This window comes from Cynocephalus volans, chromosome 3 (genome assembly GCF_027409185.1).
Source record: "Cynocephalus volans isolate mCynVol1 chromosome 3, mCynVol1.pri, whole genome shotgun sequence".
NCBI lineage: Eukaryota > Metazoa > Chordata > Mammalia > Dermoptera > Cynocephalidae > Cynocephalus > Cynocephalus volans.
The window spans coordinates 43808674-43825909 of record NC_084462.1 but is presented as its reverse complement, the minus strand read 5'-3'; the positions used below and the strand labels follow the sequence as shown (position 1 = coordinate 43825909).

The window sequence follows — 17236 nt, the reverse complement described above, 5'->3', positions numbered from 1 at the left end:
GATAAGCCCACCAGAGGCTGCTGATGGCATTGAGAAGGCATCATGCATTGCAAATGCAGATTTCTGGGCTCTGCCCCAGACCTCAGAAGTCGGCATTGGGGCACACAGTTTTGAGGGGTGCTGAGGTTGAGGGATGAAATCATGGAAGAGGTTCCCACCAACAAGGAGAACTTGAACATGAACAGGTGACATCAACATGACTTTTGCCTGGGGGAGGGTTGGGAAGTGGATTGGGACCTGCTGCATGGAGGTCTCTGGAGAGGTTTAAAAAAATCCTGATGTCTCAGACCAATAAAATCAGATTGTCTTGGGAGGGGAGGGCACTCGAGCGTCAGTGTTTTCTAAAGCTCTCCAAGTGGTGCGATGGGCAGCCAGAGCCTGAGCCTCTGATTTCCAGGCTTTCTGTCAAAATTATTCTTAGAAAAGAGTAAGTTGCCTTATATCTTAGTAAGAACAAAACCTCTCAGAGTTCAGGGGTGGAGGAAGGGATTCTCTCAATTATTTTGTTGTCAAGGTACTGTTTGGGAAAATGCCACTAACCCGAATAACCGCAATCAAGGCTCATTATGAACCCTATGGAGATGGGGGCGGGGGGAAGCTAAAAATAAAATAAGTGGCAAAAACAACTGTCTTCTGGAGGTAGGACTCATAATCATGAGTGAGGGAGGATGGTGTAAGAAGTGTTTGAAGACCACTTACAAAAGCAATCTGGTTAGTGGCTGACCCTGAGGCTGTGAGTCTGTACACACACGGTGAACGAAGGAAAAGGCCAAGGGTCCTAATGCAGGGCAAAGCCACGCCCACACGGTGAAGCCACGCCCACACAGGGCGAAGCCACGCCCACACAGGGCGAAGCCACGCCCACACAGGGCGAAGCCACGCCCACACAGGGCGAAGCCATGAAACAGTTTCTGAGGGAATGTCCAGTGAGAGCAGTACACACAGATTCCAAAAAGGTGGCACTGATTTGCATTTCCTGGATGCTGAGTGATGTTGAGCATTTTTTCATGTGTCTGCTGGCCATTCATACATCTTCCTTTGAGAAATGCCTATTCAGCTCCTTTGCTCACTTTTTAATCAGGTTACTTTTTAGTGTTGTGTTGTTTGAGTCCCCTCTATACTGATCCTTTGTTGGATGCATAGTTTGCAAATATTTTCTCCCACTCTGTAGGTTTTCTTTTGACTCAGTTGTTTCTTTTGCTGTGCAGAAGCTTTTTAGTTTGCTATAATCCCATTTATTTTTCCTTTCATTGCCTGTGCTTTTGAAATCATATTCATAAAGTCTTTGCCCAGTCCTACTTCCTGAAGTGTTTCCCCTATGTTTTCTTTTAGGAGTTTTATAGTTTCAGGATATATATTTAATTCTTTAATCCATTTTGAGTTGACTTTGGTATATGGTGAGAGGTACAGGTCTAGTTCCATTCTTCTATATATGGATGTCCAGTTTTTCCAAGACCATTTATGGAAGAGGCTGTCCTTTCCCCCCAGTGTATGTTCTTGGTGCCTTTGTCAAAGATCAGTTGGCTGTAGGTTTGATTTCTGGGTTTTCTATTCTTTTCCATTGGTCTGAGTGTCTGTTTTTATGCCAGTATCATGCTGTAGTATACTTTTTTAAGTTTATTAATAGTTTTTTTTACATTCTATGAAGTTGTTGCAGAGCAGTGGGGGGAAGGGGGAGAGGGAAAGGGAGAAGGAAGGATGAGTGGCTTGGTCATTGCTGGGCTGGGTGCAGATGTCAGGGGGGTGTGGCGGAAGCCCTTGCCCCACCACCCCAGCTCGGGAGCCTGGGGTGCCTCTTGCTGTGGCTCAGTGGTCATTGCTGGCCTGGTTGTGTCAGGGGGCGTGGCTGAGACCCCCAGCCTTCCCCCCCTCCCTGGCTTGGTAGCCCAGGGACTTCCAGTTCTAGGCTTTATAGGTGTTCTTTGGTGACGTGAGACCTTTATTAGTTAATTTCAAACTTTGTCTCTGGTCTGTGGGTATTTTGTTTTTTCTTTCAGTTCTGTATTGGATTATTTGCTGTTCCTACCACTTAAACTCTGCACTGGAACTAATAATTTGTTGTCCTTTGCTTACTTCTAAAATGGGAGAATTTCCTGTGGGGACCAGCACTTGAGCCCTGTGGTTGAGCTAAATTGCTGCTTTGCTGCTGATTTGTGCAGCTCAGGTTTTAGTGGTTGACTTTATAGGTACTTCCAGCTCTCATGAGATCCGGTACACCTGGGTCGTGTAGAAACTCTGGTCTGGGCCTGAGTCTTTTCAGCCAACAGCAACCTGCAGTTCTATATTCCTGACCAGTCTCCACTGAGTGGTCCTGCACTGATTGGGGGGCAGATCAGCCATCCTTGCTGTGTTCTTGCCCCAGGGTTCTCCTGGTGGGCCCGTCTCACCTAACATCCATGCTTCAAACACTTCCCATGGGACAGGCCATGTGCTGGTCCCTTGCGATGACTCACCGGCCTCTGGGTGGCTCCTTTTTTCAGTTGTTGTGGTTCCTCGCTCCTATATGGGTCCACGGGAACCCTATTAGTAGTCTTGCTGTCCTGGGGGCCACCAAGGCCATCTTTTCCCCTGCAGCCACCAAGTAACTCCATCTGAAGGGCACAGCTACTGCTTTTGCCAGCTCCTGCTCCATGCACTCAGCAGCTCCAGCCTGGACACGGCTGGAGCTCGAAATGGTCGGAGTGGTCCTTTCTTTCTCTCATCGTAGCTTCTCCTGCCTTCATGCACTATGTAGGTCTCTCCTCCTCTTCTCCTGAGCTCTAGTGGCCCAAGCTTGGCTGTCATTGCTTTTTAATAGTTGTAACTTGGTTGATTTGTGGGAAAGAGTGATGCTGGTGACCATCTATTCTGCCATTTTGACCAGAAGCCGTATTATAATTGGAAGTCAGGTAGTGTAATGTCTCCAGCTTTATTTTTTCCATTTAGAATTGCTTTGACTATTTGGGATCTTTTGTTGTTCCATATGAATGTTAGGATTGTTTTTCTATCTCTGTGAAGAGGTCATTGGTATTTTGTTGGGGATTGCTCAACATCACTCAGCATCCAGGGAATGCAAATCAAAACCACACTGAGATATCATCTCACCCCAGTTAGACTGGCTATTATCTTAAAGACAGAGAATGACAAATGCTGGCAAGGATATGGAGGAAGGGGAACCTTCCTACACTGTTGGTGGGACTGTAAATTGATGCAGAGCATTATGGAAAATGTTCTAGAGTTTCCTCAAACAACTACAGATAGAACTGCCATATGATCCAGCAATCCCACTGCTGGGTATATACCCAAAGGAACGGAAATCATCACGTTGAAGGAACCCCTGCATTTGCATGTTTATCACAGTTCTATTTACAATAGCCAACAGTTGGAACCAACCTAAATGTCCGTTGTCAGAAAACCGGACAAGGAAAATGTGGTATATTTATATAGTGGAATACTACTCTGCCATAAAAAAAAAAAGAAAAGAAATATTGCCATTTGCAGCAACATGGATGAACTTACAGAAAATTATGTTAAGTGAAACAAGCCAGGCACAGAAAGAGAAATACTGCATGTCCTCACTTACATGTGGGAGCTAATAAAAACAAATAATGAACAAATAAAAAAAAAAAAGGAAGAATGATACAAAAATCACAATAGTATGTTGAACTTTTAAGAGAAGAAAAACAGAACTGAGGTTACCAGAAGTGGGAGGGGAAAGGGGGTAAGGGAGGAATTGGTAAAGGGCCACAAAAGCCGATTACGTTGTGTAATGAAGAATGCACAAATTATCCTGATTTGAACATCACATATTGCACAAAGGTATTGATATTCAATGCTGTACCCCACAGATATGTATAATCAACTATGTTCCAATAATAAATAGAAAATAAAAAAATAAAAGCAAAATTTCAGCAAAGTAAAAAAAAGGGGGGTGGGGTGGGGAGGTGGCTCAGTGGAGTCAGAGGGCGGTGACGGTGCTTATTCTGGCAAACTGCACAGGTGACTCAGAAAGTAGAGCTGGCAAAGATGAGGCAGTCACTGCAGACATCAGGCTGCACCATACAAAACTGCTGATATTCAATGGTTTTGACTCCATGAAAGCAGCAATTTCTTAAGGTTCAATTTTATAACATTCTAGAGAAAGAAAATAGCGACATTTCTAAATGCAAGTATCTTTATAATATATAACTTTAAATATGAATGTATAACGACATTAATAAGTTACATATTTCGAGTCGATATTTGACTAGTTAACCTACGCCATGAAAAGACCTTCGTATCTAAATTGGTTATAAAATTAGAAAAACCCTGCTCCCTGGGAAACAGGCATCACCGTATAACCTACGTCTTATTCCAGTGACTATTTGGCACATGCAAGGTCCACTGTGGGAAAAGAGGCACACAGGTGCTGACCTACGGCAACACCAGCATCCCTCTTCTCTTCAGATCTGTATCTGGGCCACTGGCTGTGTGTCACCTGCTGCAAGACACACACCAGGGAGGGAAAGCAGGTAACTTCGTATGCCTTCTCGGAGACAGGAGCACAGCTCGGGGCAGGGCACACAGCTGTTGGGGTTCTCAGGGAGGAAACCGCACAGGCTAATGTAGGAGAAGACACCCACCACATGCCCGTCTCGCTCCCCACGTCTTCTGCCAGCTGGGGGCTCAGCCTGAGTCACTTCTGTGCCGGGGCTGAGCTTTGCATGTGCACCAGGAAGTGTTCCGTTTCTCCCGCAGGTGGTGTTAACATGTATGTGAAAATCAGGGCAAGGGCTCCATCCTCTGGGGCCTATTTAAACCAAGTGCAAAACTGACAAGGTCTCTGCCCAGAAATGATCAATGACCATCATAAAACTCAAGTGTCTGAGGTGACCTTGAAGACAAATGTCCCCTCTGAAATTCTGTCTTGTTCACCCTGCCCTGGGGCCAAGAAGAAAGGGCTGGCACTTGTGACATCTCCAGCATGTGCAGGTGGGCTTCCTCATAGGATTCCACAACAGCATGGAACGTTCCACAGCAGTCCTCACCGATGATACTGGCCACTGAGCTGGGCAGGGGTCAGTGTCTTGCCCATGGCCACAGAGTTAGTGAGTGGCAGAAGAGGGACAAGACCCCAGTTGCCCCATCCCACAGACTGAATTCCACTCTCTTGCATGAATTTGAGGTGCACTGGACAGAGCTGTTCTGGGAGTCCAGGAATCAAAGAATCAGGTCATTGCCTGGAGCCACCATTCAGTCATTATCTTTCCCTGCATGGGCCACTGGCTTTTCATTTTCCAGTCTATGAAAAGAACTCCTCCATGAGACCATGGAATGGTGTCTCCAAAGCTCTTCAGCAGGGACTAGTGTCTGTTCTCACTATTCAGCAGTGCTCCAGGAGGCAGGGCTGGGGGCACCCCTTAGCTGCCACTGCAGACTCTGCCCCCTGTAGAGATTTGACTGCCATTGAGATCAGGTTTTGCTAACTTCTAGCTGGAGTCCTAGGGGGTGGTGTTCGCACAGCCATGGGCTGGGAATGGCTTGTGCTCACTTGGAAGAACTTGTGAGCGCTCTGGGGCATTTGCTTATCTGCTTGGGAGCTGTGTCTGGGTCGGCCCTGCAGATGCTCCCATGTGTTAGGTGACAAGACAAACAGGATGTGCGGCGGCACATACAGAGACTATCTGGTCCTTGTTGAACAGAAGTGTGTGCACTCATGTAAAAGTTGAAGATCAGCCATTAAAGAATTTACCATGTTATCATATGGTTTTGGTGACTAATTGTCTTTTTGTGTGTTCTATAGTAAGAATGAACCATATAATTAAAAATACAAAGGTCATTCTTCCAATGACCCTTTGGTGTAACCTGCTGGTGGCCCACCTTCCAAACTGGCTGCATTTTCATTCATGTCGAGGTGGTTCCGAGCCTACCCTTATCTGAAATCCACATGTGTAACACATTCTCCTTGACTGGAGTTTTGCTGGGGAGGCTGCAGTGTGGGGCACCAGGTGCTAGGGGAGGGCAGACTGTTAGCATGCTGTATCACCACATGCTAGCTGTGTGACCTCAGGCAAATGACTTACCCTCTCTGAGCCTCAGTTTATTTGTAGCATCAGGATACTAAACCCTTCCTTGCAGAAGTGCTTCCATGAGTGGAGGCAGCATGGAATAGGTGCCTAGCAGGGGGTCTGAAATATGGGTCTCAATAAGTGCTGCTATTATTAATAACAGCAGATGCAGGGCCAAGAGTAAAGAGAGCTGGCCAGGGAGCCCCTGGAACCTGGGGAGGCACAGAGTTGCCTGGCCTGCCTACTTAGCTGTCCCTGGGCTGCCATGCTCTGTCACCAGGCCTCCGCAGGCAGGTGTGAGCAGGCCAGCACTGATCCTAACAGCCAGACCTCCAGGATCACAATCAGAGGCTGCTTTGGCCTTGCAGAAAAATGTGATTCCAAATAGTCTGAAGGAGCGGCTTTTGCACAGCACCCTCCTGCAACCTGAGCTTGGTAGTGTTAAGGGTATCTCAAGCACACTGTGAATTCCATCTGTGTGCCCCTGAGGCCTTAGCTTTAATTAAACAGTGAGGAGACTGCAGTGTCTCCTGATAGCATCGAATTTTGCCCCAAGCAGTGCTGCGAAGCCATTTTTCTGGCTTTTACACTCCAAGCAAACAGATCTATAAAGAACAGATCTGGTCTTGTTTGAGGTCTCTCTCTGATGGTACTTTTTTCAAGGGGTTCATTACATCCATATTTAATGTGGCTTAGTTATCTGAGACAGAGATGGAAGCAGCAATAAATTCACCAGAAAAGCTCCATGCCAGACAACCTGGGTAAGTGGGGCCCCCTCCTGGCCCCTTCCCAGCAAGTGCCTACAGCTGCCCATCACAAAGCTGCATGGTGACCTGCCTCACGGAGAGGTGGCCCCTGCGTCCATCTGCCGACCCTCCCTGAGCAGGAAGGGGGACACTTGGGGTGGAGGTGTCACTGGAAAAGCAATAATGAAATAAAAATTTGGGGTGTACAAAGAGCAAACGGTTTATGGCAACAAAGGAAAGAGAGAAATGTTTGGTTTGGACTTGCTCATATGCTTTTCATGGAAATTGTGAATTGACTGTGAAAAAGTGATTTCCCTCTCAGCGGATGAGAGTTTCCTGCACAAAGGAGGAATGGCCTTCTGTTCTTCATACCCACGTGACAGCAGGACACTGTGCAAGCATTACTGGCGTGGCTTCTTCAGATTGATAATTATAGTAACCACCACCACCGCGGCAGCAGCAGGGCTCACCTTGTGCATGTCCACCGTGCACCGGACACCAGGCTTATGTATGTTCTAGTTAATTCTCATGCTAACACCTGCTGTGGACAGGGCAGTGCTTGGAACTCAGCAGGTGCTGAATACATGCATGAATGGGTCTGCAGAGGACATGGCGCTACCTTTCAGAGAGGCAGAATGTGAGGCTCAGTGTCTTTGTGACCCTTCCCAAGCCACACAGCACTGGCTTCCCAATTTTGCCTGCCCGCCCCCATGGTCACACTAGCCCCCAGGTCTCTATCACCACACAGAGGCCCCACCCCGATGGCAGCAGGACTCCCTTCTCCTCACTTCTCCCAGTTGTGTAATCATGACTATAACCGCAGATCCCAAGGGGATGTTTTGAGAATTAGCTAAAGGAGGGTGTAAAACTCTCTGGAAGAGGAAAATTCTAAAGGGACATTTAACACGTGTGTGAGCCCTCGCTGCTGCAGAGTGGCCCAGGAGGGGGCTGCCTTTGCAGGCTCTGGGGTGAACGGGAGTCTGGGTCTGAAAAGTGCTTGGCTGGTGAAATGTCAAAAGCTCTTCAAAAGCAGTTTTGACAGACTTCTCCCCAGACTTGGCATGAGCAATAAAAACGTGGGAGGCTGCTGAAACCTGAAATTGCAGGTTTGAACAATAATGAAAATCCCCACTGTCTCTGTGCTAGCTCTCAAATGGGAAATGCTTTCTTAGACACCCCCCCCCCCCCCCCCCGGCTTCAACTCTTGCTACCTTTCAAGCACTCAGCTTCCGGTGTCCCCGTTCCTCCGAATCTGCAATCTGCTGACCTACTGATTCTGGTTGGGACTTTATAACAGGGAATCAGAAGGCTGAGGTGGCCCCTGATGACCTGCTAGGGTCTCGGTAGTCCCCCAAACTCTTGGGGCCGGAGCATGGAGGAGACTGGGGGCAGCACTCATTCTGTCTCCTTGGGCCAGAGCTGTTCCCAGCTGGCAACTGAGCTCTCCCACCATTGACCTTCCCGCTGGAGAAGGATGGCCTAGGCACCCGTAAATGCTGCAGAAACGTGTCCTGCCCCTGGACACACTGCTGTCATGCGTAGGCACCAGGCCAGGGCAAGTGCTGTTTTATGGGGCCTGAGCCACGCTCAATGAACTGTTCTTCTAAGACATAAATATTTTACAGGCCCATGTAATAAATGAAATTCTGATGAGGGACAAGAGACCTCTGACTTGTACAGATAATGATGATGACAGTGATGATAAAAATTTGCACCTGCTGGGCATTTTCTATGTGCCAAGCATTGGGCTGCATGCTTCACTTGGATGTCGTTCACTCTGCCATCAGTCCCACATGGGATACACCCAGACCCATCTGATGGAGGATGATGCCCTGACAAGGTTAGGTGAGGCTACAGCAGAGCTGGGATGGGGACCTGTGCTATCTGGTAAAACAAAAGCGTTCCTTAGGGATGATGGCTTCTGATTCAATGGCCAGGTCTGGGCAGTGATGAGAGCCCAGACTTGGTGCAGAGGAGCACTGGGACAACCTGGGGTCCCCATCCTCTGATCTCTTACTTCATGTGAAGGCAGCTGGTTTGATGAAGGACACTGAGCAAATGGAGTTGGGGTGGGGAGCAGGGGGCCAAGGAGACAGAGGCATTCGTGGCTATCATCATACTGGCCTTTAGACTGTTCAGTCCAGCCCCTGTAACCCACCTCACTTCCACACTGGCACCTCTCCTGGCAACTCTGGGGACTTCACTGCTCTAGAGCAAGCTCATGTCTCTCAACTGAGCCAAGACTGGGCCCTAGACTTTTCTCTGTAACCCCATGGCCCAGTGGCACAATCTGTTCCACACCTAGGAAGTATCTGTCTCCCCACCTCCTGCCCCTGCCCAGAAAAGCCCTGAATTCTGATGACCTTCCTTTCACTGGCTGCTCCCACTCCCAAGAGTAATATGGAATGGAGGATGTGCTCATTCTCATCTTAATGCACAAGGCCGGCTGCCACCATGATATGGTTTCACATGTCCCAGACAAGAGCCCAGTGTCCCCAGGGCCTCACATACTTGCTCCTTGATGCTCAAGTTCCTTCGGTAATGGCTCCACTTTTAACCTCACAATCAAGGGGAAGCTTAACACACAGGATCTCCTATGGAGATAACAGATTTACACTGAAGTGGAAATGACTGACACAAAGCCTTTGGGGGAGCAGGCTTTGATGGGGGTGGGCTGGAGAGAGAGCAGGTAACTACTTGATTTCATAACAAGCACATGCCTATGGTGGTTGGAGCTGAAGGCATCTTATAGTCCAGTTATTATTTCAAATTAGGAATCCAAGCCTCTGACATTATGGTGTTCTTGAAAGAAAAGTGGAATATGGGCCAGAGGGAATGGATCAGACTCCTAGCCCTGCCATTTTCTAGTTGTGTGACCTCGGGGAAAAAAGCCACACCATAACTCTGAGCCTCAGTTTGCTCATCTGTAAAATGGGCATAAATGGTTGTTAGAGTCAAATGTGGTAACACCAGTGAAAGTGCTCTGTAAATTTAAAGCAATGGTGAATGTCAAGGGCCAGTGTCTTGATCTCGGTAAAAGTAGCGTCACCCTCGATCAGCACCCACACCCAGCTGTGGCCCCCCAGTGCTGACCTCACACCCACCCAGTGAGACTTAGCATGGCCTACTGCATCTAGGCCAGGTCATTCATTGTCCACTTCCATACCTCCACAGCAAGTAGGGCCCCAGTTGGGCAGGCCTGCCTTGCAGGGTGGGGCAGTCGGGCCCCACCAAAGCAAGCACAGCCTTCAAAAGTGGTGTTGGGGCTGTTATTTTCTGTAACTGCCCCTTGTATATCACAAGGTCTGTTCATTGTTATGGGCATGGAACTCAGGCCCTCGCCTCCCTGCCCAGAACACAGCCAGGTGTCTGGGGAGCACACAGATGCAGAATGTTTGTGTGAACTTGACCAGAGACGCTTCTCTCTGATTTCCTCCCAGGGCTCGTGGCTCATGCATATGGCATCATTGGATCTTCTGAGGTGCTCCCATCTCCAAGTTACAAACAGAAGCTGGGCTCAGGTGCAGAGTGCTCACCTGGAACTGGCCTGAGGCCTTGCAAGTCAGACCAGCCCCTTTCTCAGGCCTCCAATGGCACCCAGAGGTCAATGGCTACTTTCTCTCTTTGGTATAAGGGAACGCCACACTATTAATGTGGACAGCCAATGGTTTTTTTTCTTTAAAAACACCATCCAAGATAATCCCTCCAGAATAATTTCTCATGGGGAACATCCCATCATTTCAGGGGTGATTAATGCCTCTGGTCTTAAATCTGAAACATTTCAACTTTTGATCGGAAGTCATGCTATTTTAGAGAGAAATGAGATTTCCTCCTCTCCCATTTTAAGTGTCCCCACCCCTGGGGTTAAATCCATAGATCCAGCACTGACTGGTGAAAATAATGATTTGCATTGTTTCCTGGAAAGAGCTAATAGCCCAGGAGGGAAGGCAGCTGCAGGTCATTTTTCAAACATACTGGCGCCATCAATGGTAAAGCCCTTGGCAGGGATGGGGATGTGGAGTGTGCCCTTCTCACGTGGCCCTGGTTAGGATTCGGCCATTTGCTGAGGTCAGGATGGGGAGGGGGCTCCAGGCTCCCTCCAAGCCCACCCTGCTTCTCCAAGGCTCTGAGTGCCGAGGAGCTCAGCCATTCCCAGACACTCTCCCCCAGCCAGGTGGGTGCCAGCTAAGGACAGTTCCTGTGGCAGGAATGTGAACTGTCCTGTCCACCACCTCCCTGGAAACAGGCTCATCTTTCTCAACAGCCCCTTAGGGCAAAATGAGGAGACACTGTGTGGATGGAAGATGTCAAAGCTTCCGTCGGATAGAGCGCAATCTTCTGAGCCCCTGCAATCATGACATAGTTTACCAGGTACCTGCCCAGTCCAGCACACTTTCTGCACCTGCTGATGCAACAATTTCCTCCTGGCAATGAGGACTTTAAAAAACTTCCACAGATACCATGACACTGATGGTGTTCAGCCTTCTATCTGCTTTCCTCTTGGGCAACTTGTCTGCTGCCTTCAAAGCCTGACACATGTGGAGATTGGAGGCTGGTAACAGGAAGTAAGCCAGGGTGTGTGGTTTAAAGATGCAGTAGATCCCACATGTGCAGCAATGGCACCGTCTGCAAGCTGGACAGTAAGGATGACATGTCGACCATAAAGCAAATCCAAACAGTCTGAACAAGAGAGGGCGTAAGGGGAAAGCCCATCTGTGGAATCCACTTACACTGGCCTTGTCACCTGGGGAGCGAAGACACGGACCCCATGGGGAACTGTGCTCTTCTCACTTCTCCAGAGAAGGCAGGAAGGGAAGCAAAGGCATATTTCTACAGCTGTATGGGGGTGTATGCCCAGTCCCCCACCCCACACCAGTGACAGCATCAGAGGGAGGTGGGGGAGGCGGGCAGTTGGGGTGGCCGACTTGCTTCCAGTACACCAGGCTCACACACAGAGACTTCTAGCTTAGCGTCCTTGCGGTGCTCCTCTGCTTGGTACAACAAACCCTGCCCTGGCCCTGGCCAGGTGCTGGAGCTGAGTAGCTGCTCTGGCCAGACCTGTGCCAGCAGAGGTGGGGGCAGCTGGCTCCTGCCTGTGCCGAGTGCTCTGCATGGCCCACTGCATGCCAATGCGATGCCATCGGATGTCAGACCTGGACTATTGCTACACTGTGGGGAGGCCTTCACTTTCCACTGGCCTTTCTTGTTCTCACCACCAGGGACGACTGACCAAACTGGCTGTGGCAACGTGGGTATTGTGGTCTCCCCGCGCTCGGCCCTTCTGGAAGCGCAGCATGGCTGGTAAACAGGAAGGCCAGACAAAAGGCTTTGTCGCACCTGGAAGGCATTCCCAGTGGGCCATGTATGCCTGTGAACTTGCCCGATAGTGTGCCTGTATCTGTGGCTGGGGAAGGGCCTGTGAACCGGGCTGAGCAACCTACCAGATCTTGGCAGGACTGCTGAGCTTCTCATGAACTCCTCTTGTTCACCCTGTGGCGTTTGGCCACTCCTTGTGCCAGGCAGCTCAAAGCACTTAAGAAAACAAAAGCATCTACCTAGTCCTCAAAATCAGAATGGCTCGTCTGGGGTAACCCAAGTGCTGGCTGGCCAGCGACCGTATGGAGGGTACCCCGCGGCGCAAAGACAACTCCTGAAGCCCCTCCTGCTCTGTTTCCACCAGAGTGCCTGAGCACTGAATTTGGAGTCTGAGCTTGGATTCTGCCATAGGAGTGTGGGCAAGTCAATTAACCCCCTTGAGCCTCTATTTCCTCTTCTTACAGCAGGAGCGACAAGCCTGGCTAAAGAGGAGGGTGATGTGAGGCACAGGTACACCGTGGAGAGGAAACAAGTGCCAGGTTCCCCCCCAACCCCAATGGGCACATGCGGTCCAGGCCCAGAACTGACTACTCCCCGCCTCTGCCTCCTGCCCTGGCACACCCATGCCACAGGAGTCAACAACAGCATAGGCTGCATTTGGGGGACAGCTAGGACCCTTCTAATTCTCTGTCTATAATGATAGCTTATTCCAATTTACACCTGACCTTTGGCATCCAAACAATGTTATTCTGCCTGTTACTATATTGGGCAGTTTCCCCTCCACATCTTCTGGACTCTCTGTAATCATTTAGGCATTAACATAATCACCAACTCTTTAGATGACTCTGACATAGAAAGTTTCAAATGTTTTGCTGATTGATCAAAACCTGAACTATTTTTTTTTAGCTTGCCTACATTTCCCTGAGCTATGGGTATGACTTTTCTTCAGCTGCATTTGGATGTGCTTGGATATGAAGCAACATTTCTCTGCATCATTCTATAAAAGGCTAAGAAGCCCTACTGAGAAGAGAAAGTTAAAGCAGATCAGAATGGGTTAGTCCCCACAACGGTGTGAACACTGGGTGGCGGATTTTAGGCAGTGAAATGGATTTAGTTGTCGAAGTGCTTAGTCACATGTATTAGCACCTTGAAACCTATGAGCGTCTCTGAGAAGCAGGCACAGCCAGCATCCGTGATTGCCATTTTAGAGATAAAGAGACCAAGGGCCAGAGAGGTTAAGACACATAAGGGGAGAGTCAAAGCTATAAATTCCTTAACATCTCTATCACACGACTCCAGGCTCCCACTGCCCAGAGGGCATGTTTCTTTTGTGAGAACCTTGAAGTCATTTCTCTTCCACTGTAAGATTCATCCTGGCAGCTCCATATTTATTAACATCCATGTTACTGTGTGACATTCATGACTATTTTTTGGAGAAACTGGACTGTTGGCCTTGGTTCGATAGCTTTGATCAGATTTTTTCATCAAGAAGGAGGTGTTTTTGGTCTTCCCCAAATCACTGTTATCCAGAGGCTGCATTTTATCACAGCCAGGCAAACCAGCAACTGAGAAATTTGGTGTTTTTGCACTCGAAGGTTTGGAGGGGTTTGTGATCTGACTTGGGGGAGGTGGTGGCAGCATATCTACAGGGATCAGATTCTGATAAATTTTGCTTTTCAATGGACAAAGCACTCTTCCTTCCTACATAAAGTAGAGGCAGAAATCAAATTACCTGCCTGGATCATGTTATCAGATTTTCATAGCAAAACCAAAATTGAAATTTTCAGGTGAAATTTTCCCATTTTTAAATGTTAGCAAGAAATTCCAAAATGTTTAAGATATTATGCAGGGTAAACAAAAACCAACGACTCTCAGGTCACTAGCTTGCAACCTCTGAGTGAAGAGTTATCACGAGAAGCAAACGGGCAGTTTTTTTGTCACTAGTACTGTATGGAAACATAAACACACTCTGTGCTTTCATTAGACATTGTACAGTGTTTGTGAAAAGGCTCCCCAGAAAACCTTCTGGATGGTTCTTATACTTGGCAGTGGTGCTCACCTCCATGCCCTGTAGATAGGAATAACTCAAAGATATAAGGTGAATGAGTAAAAGGAGGGTTAGACAGCAAAGAATTTTTTTACTTGGAAAAAATTCAATTGCTGTTTAATCCTCTTGCCCCCTGAGGGTGCTGGCTCTGCAGCTGTGACATCTTTCCTTTCTCTTGCCCTAACGATCCCCGCCCTATGTGCCTCTGCATCCTGCAGACCATTGCCCAGGGTCCTGGAATGGATGGAAGTGACGTTTGCCCTAAGTGTCCCTGTGTCTGCCTGGGCCTAGGCTCCCACACATTTATGAGCCTCTGTGTCAGATGGCCGGAGGCCAAGCCCATGCAGGACAATGGGGTACAGCCAGCACCCCGCGTGGGGTGGCCACACTGGCATTGTGCTTTGGGCTGCACTTAGTTCCCTTCCGAGTGCACCAGAAGCAGTGGAAGCTGCCAGCAAGCCCCCAGGGCGGTGCTGGTGTGGCCTGCAGGAGAGGCAGGGAAGCAAGCAAGCAGGGTCACCAGCACGTGCAGCGTGTGGACAGAAAGTGAGTTTACCTGGTAGATGGAGACCACCTGGGAGAACAGGGGCTATCATGAGAGCTGAGCTCCTGACCCGCGAGCCCCTGCCTGCTGTGCGGGATGAAAAGGCTAGCATGCCGAGCTCACCTTGGACCAGTCCCCAGTCTTCCAGTCGTAGCAGCCGGAGTAGTCCTCGCAAGCCTCCTCAGCTTTCGGCCTCATGGACGCGTCGCATTTCCCTTGTGAGTTAGTGCATGTCACGGTGCGTTTCCGTGTCCCTTTTCCACAGTTGGCGGAACACTGCAAGACATTGTTATTTAATCCAGTCCAGTTCCATTCAAGTCCATCAGCACCTATAAGTCCCTCCTGTGTGCCAGACCTGGTATGAAGACAGAGGTGAGGATGCCATGTTTTCGTCCTCAAAAAGCTCCTGGTCATCAGAATCTTATGCACGTGGTCACAGTGGGGACCCAGCTGAGTGGCCAGTGATGGGGGGCACAGGAGTCGGGGGTGGGAAGAACCCAGGGTACCCAGGTCAGATGAGGGGAGTGCAATCTAGTGGCCAGTCATCAGGGCCATAGCACCAATGCAGGGCACAAGTTCAAAGGGCAAATGCTGGGTGGATTTGTGAGTGGAGCAGGGATCAGGACCAGCTGCAGCAAGGTGAGGTCCCTGAAGCAGGAAGCCTCAGGCCCCGGCCCCTCCCAGCTGGCCTCCAGGTGCATGTGGAGAAGGAGAGGAAGGAAACAAAGCCACAGTGACTTTCTCGTGAGGCAGATGGCGAGCCCTCGCAGAGAGCTCCTGTGAATGTTTTAATGTGGATGCCAAAAATGGTGAGAGAGGACTGGTCCTTGTGGTAGTTTACCTACTTCCGGTGGGACATGGGCAGAGGCAGTGGGGAGGGGACCCGGGTCTGAGGAGTGACGGATGAAGTGTGAGCCCTCAAGCAGCAAGAAGCAGTGATGGGAGGAGGAGACTACAGGGCAGAGCCACTGCGGGTGCTCTGCGGGGTGTCTACAGCCTGCTCCTGGCTCGCTCCTTGGGGCTCAGGGAGGGCTGGTGCCTGGGCTGGGGAATGAATGCACTTACCCACCTCCAAAAATGAAGTGGGGAGGGGGAGGCCCAGGCAGAGCCAGCAGGGGGACACGGCCAGCAATCCAGGGAGGCCCCTGCTCATGTGCTGTGTGTGGACCAGTGTGTGACCTCCCTGCAAAGCCCTGTCTCCACCATGGACGCAAACATGTAACTCAGGGAGATGGCGCGGGCTGAAGGCTGAATTCTTCCAAGGAGATTTCATACTTGCTCAATTTACCAAAAATATTGAAGCTACAGCAGTGACTGTCTTGAGCTACAATAAACTCAGCTTTTAAAAAGTTCCACTGTGTCCACTTAAAACGTACTCATAAAGGACACACATTATTCTTGATATTTCTGTTATTAATGTGTTTTTTTTTTTTTTTTTTTTTTTTGGTGGCTGGCCAGTAAGGAGATCCGAACCCTTGATCTTGGTGTTATCAGCCCCATGCTCTAACCAAGTGAGCTAACTGGTCAGCCCCTCTATTGTCCCTCTGTTATTAACATTTATTCCAATATGTTACTTAGCTTTATTTTTCCTACGAATTCCACTTAGCTCTCCATGTGAAGGTCCTATGGGGTTTTGAGAGTAATTTACATGGGTTTGGGTTAGAAGAAATACACATGCTTCAGAGCTGGCTGTGATCTCACCTGGAGGGAGTTGGGAGGGCAAACGCGTTTCATCCTGTGTGTGGGGTGAGGGGCTAGTTTAAAGGATGGGAGGGGTCAGTCCACAACAGGCTTTGCATACAGGGCCTCCCGGGAAGTAGGGCTGCTTCAGGGAGCCCCTGGTTACTGCGGTGAAGGGCTGTCCCCGTTTCTCTGCATGGCAATGTTTCCTGAGCATTTCACTGGCTGTGTCCTCCCCATTTGACTCCTGGGCTCCCCCCGGCACCAGCGTCCACACCACTTGCTCCTCTCCACTGGAGCCCACTCACCATTTCTGCCCAAGTTCAGTTCCTACTTTGTCTTACTCTGGGGTCGGCATTCCTTGCCCCTTTCCCTTGTTTTCAAGTACTGAATGTCCGGCCTATTTTGTGACCAAACCCTGGCTCGTGCCCTTTGACCAGCAGCCCATTCTCTCGAAGCCTTGGCCTTGGGGAAGGGCAGTGCTGCCGGCTGACGACGTCTCTAAAGAAGCTTGGAGGGCGATGCTCAGTTCCTTTCTTTGCTTCCAATCATGAATGGGGCCTGGAAGCTGAGGACAGGAGGGACTCACTAGCTTTTGCTTCTTTCTGGATATTCAACCCTTCTTCTAGTAAAGTTGGGAAGAAACGGGGTGAGTAGGTAGTGAGAGTGATCAATACTGCTGGCTGAATAAAAGCTACCAGGTCATTAAAAACTTTCCAAGAAAATGAAACTCATTCATTTCCAACAGAAGAAAGGCTAGTGGGGCTTCAGCACATGGTGAAGTGGCAGCAATACCAGCTTCATGAGCATCTTGTGGGGGGAATGATTTGATTCTAAGTTAAATGTTTAGAAGGGAGCATTTTGCTCAAGCTGGGGC

At 49.2% G+C, this 17236-nt stretch overlaps 1 protein-coding gene across 1 annotated transcript in view; it reads right to left on the bottom strand.

The window, feature by feature from the left end:
- Positions 1–17236, bottom strand: part of ADAMTS17 (ADAM metallopeptidase with thrombospondin type 1 motif 17) — a 316365-nt gene that overhangs the window by 3784 nt on the left and 295345 nt on the right. The window contains exon 20 of the mRNA XM_063091528.1: positions 14803–14955. Within this exon, the coding sequence (XP_062947598.1) occupies positions 14803–14955 (153 nt within the window). The remainder of the gene's footprint in view (positions 1–14802; positions 14956–17236) is intronic.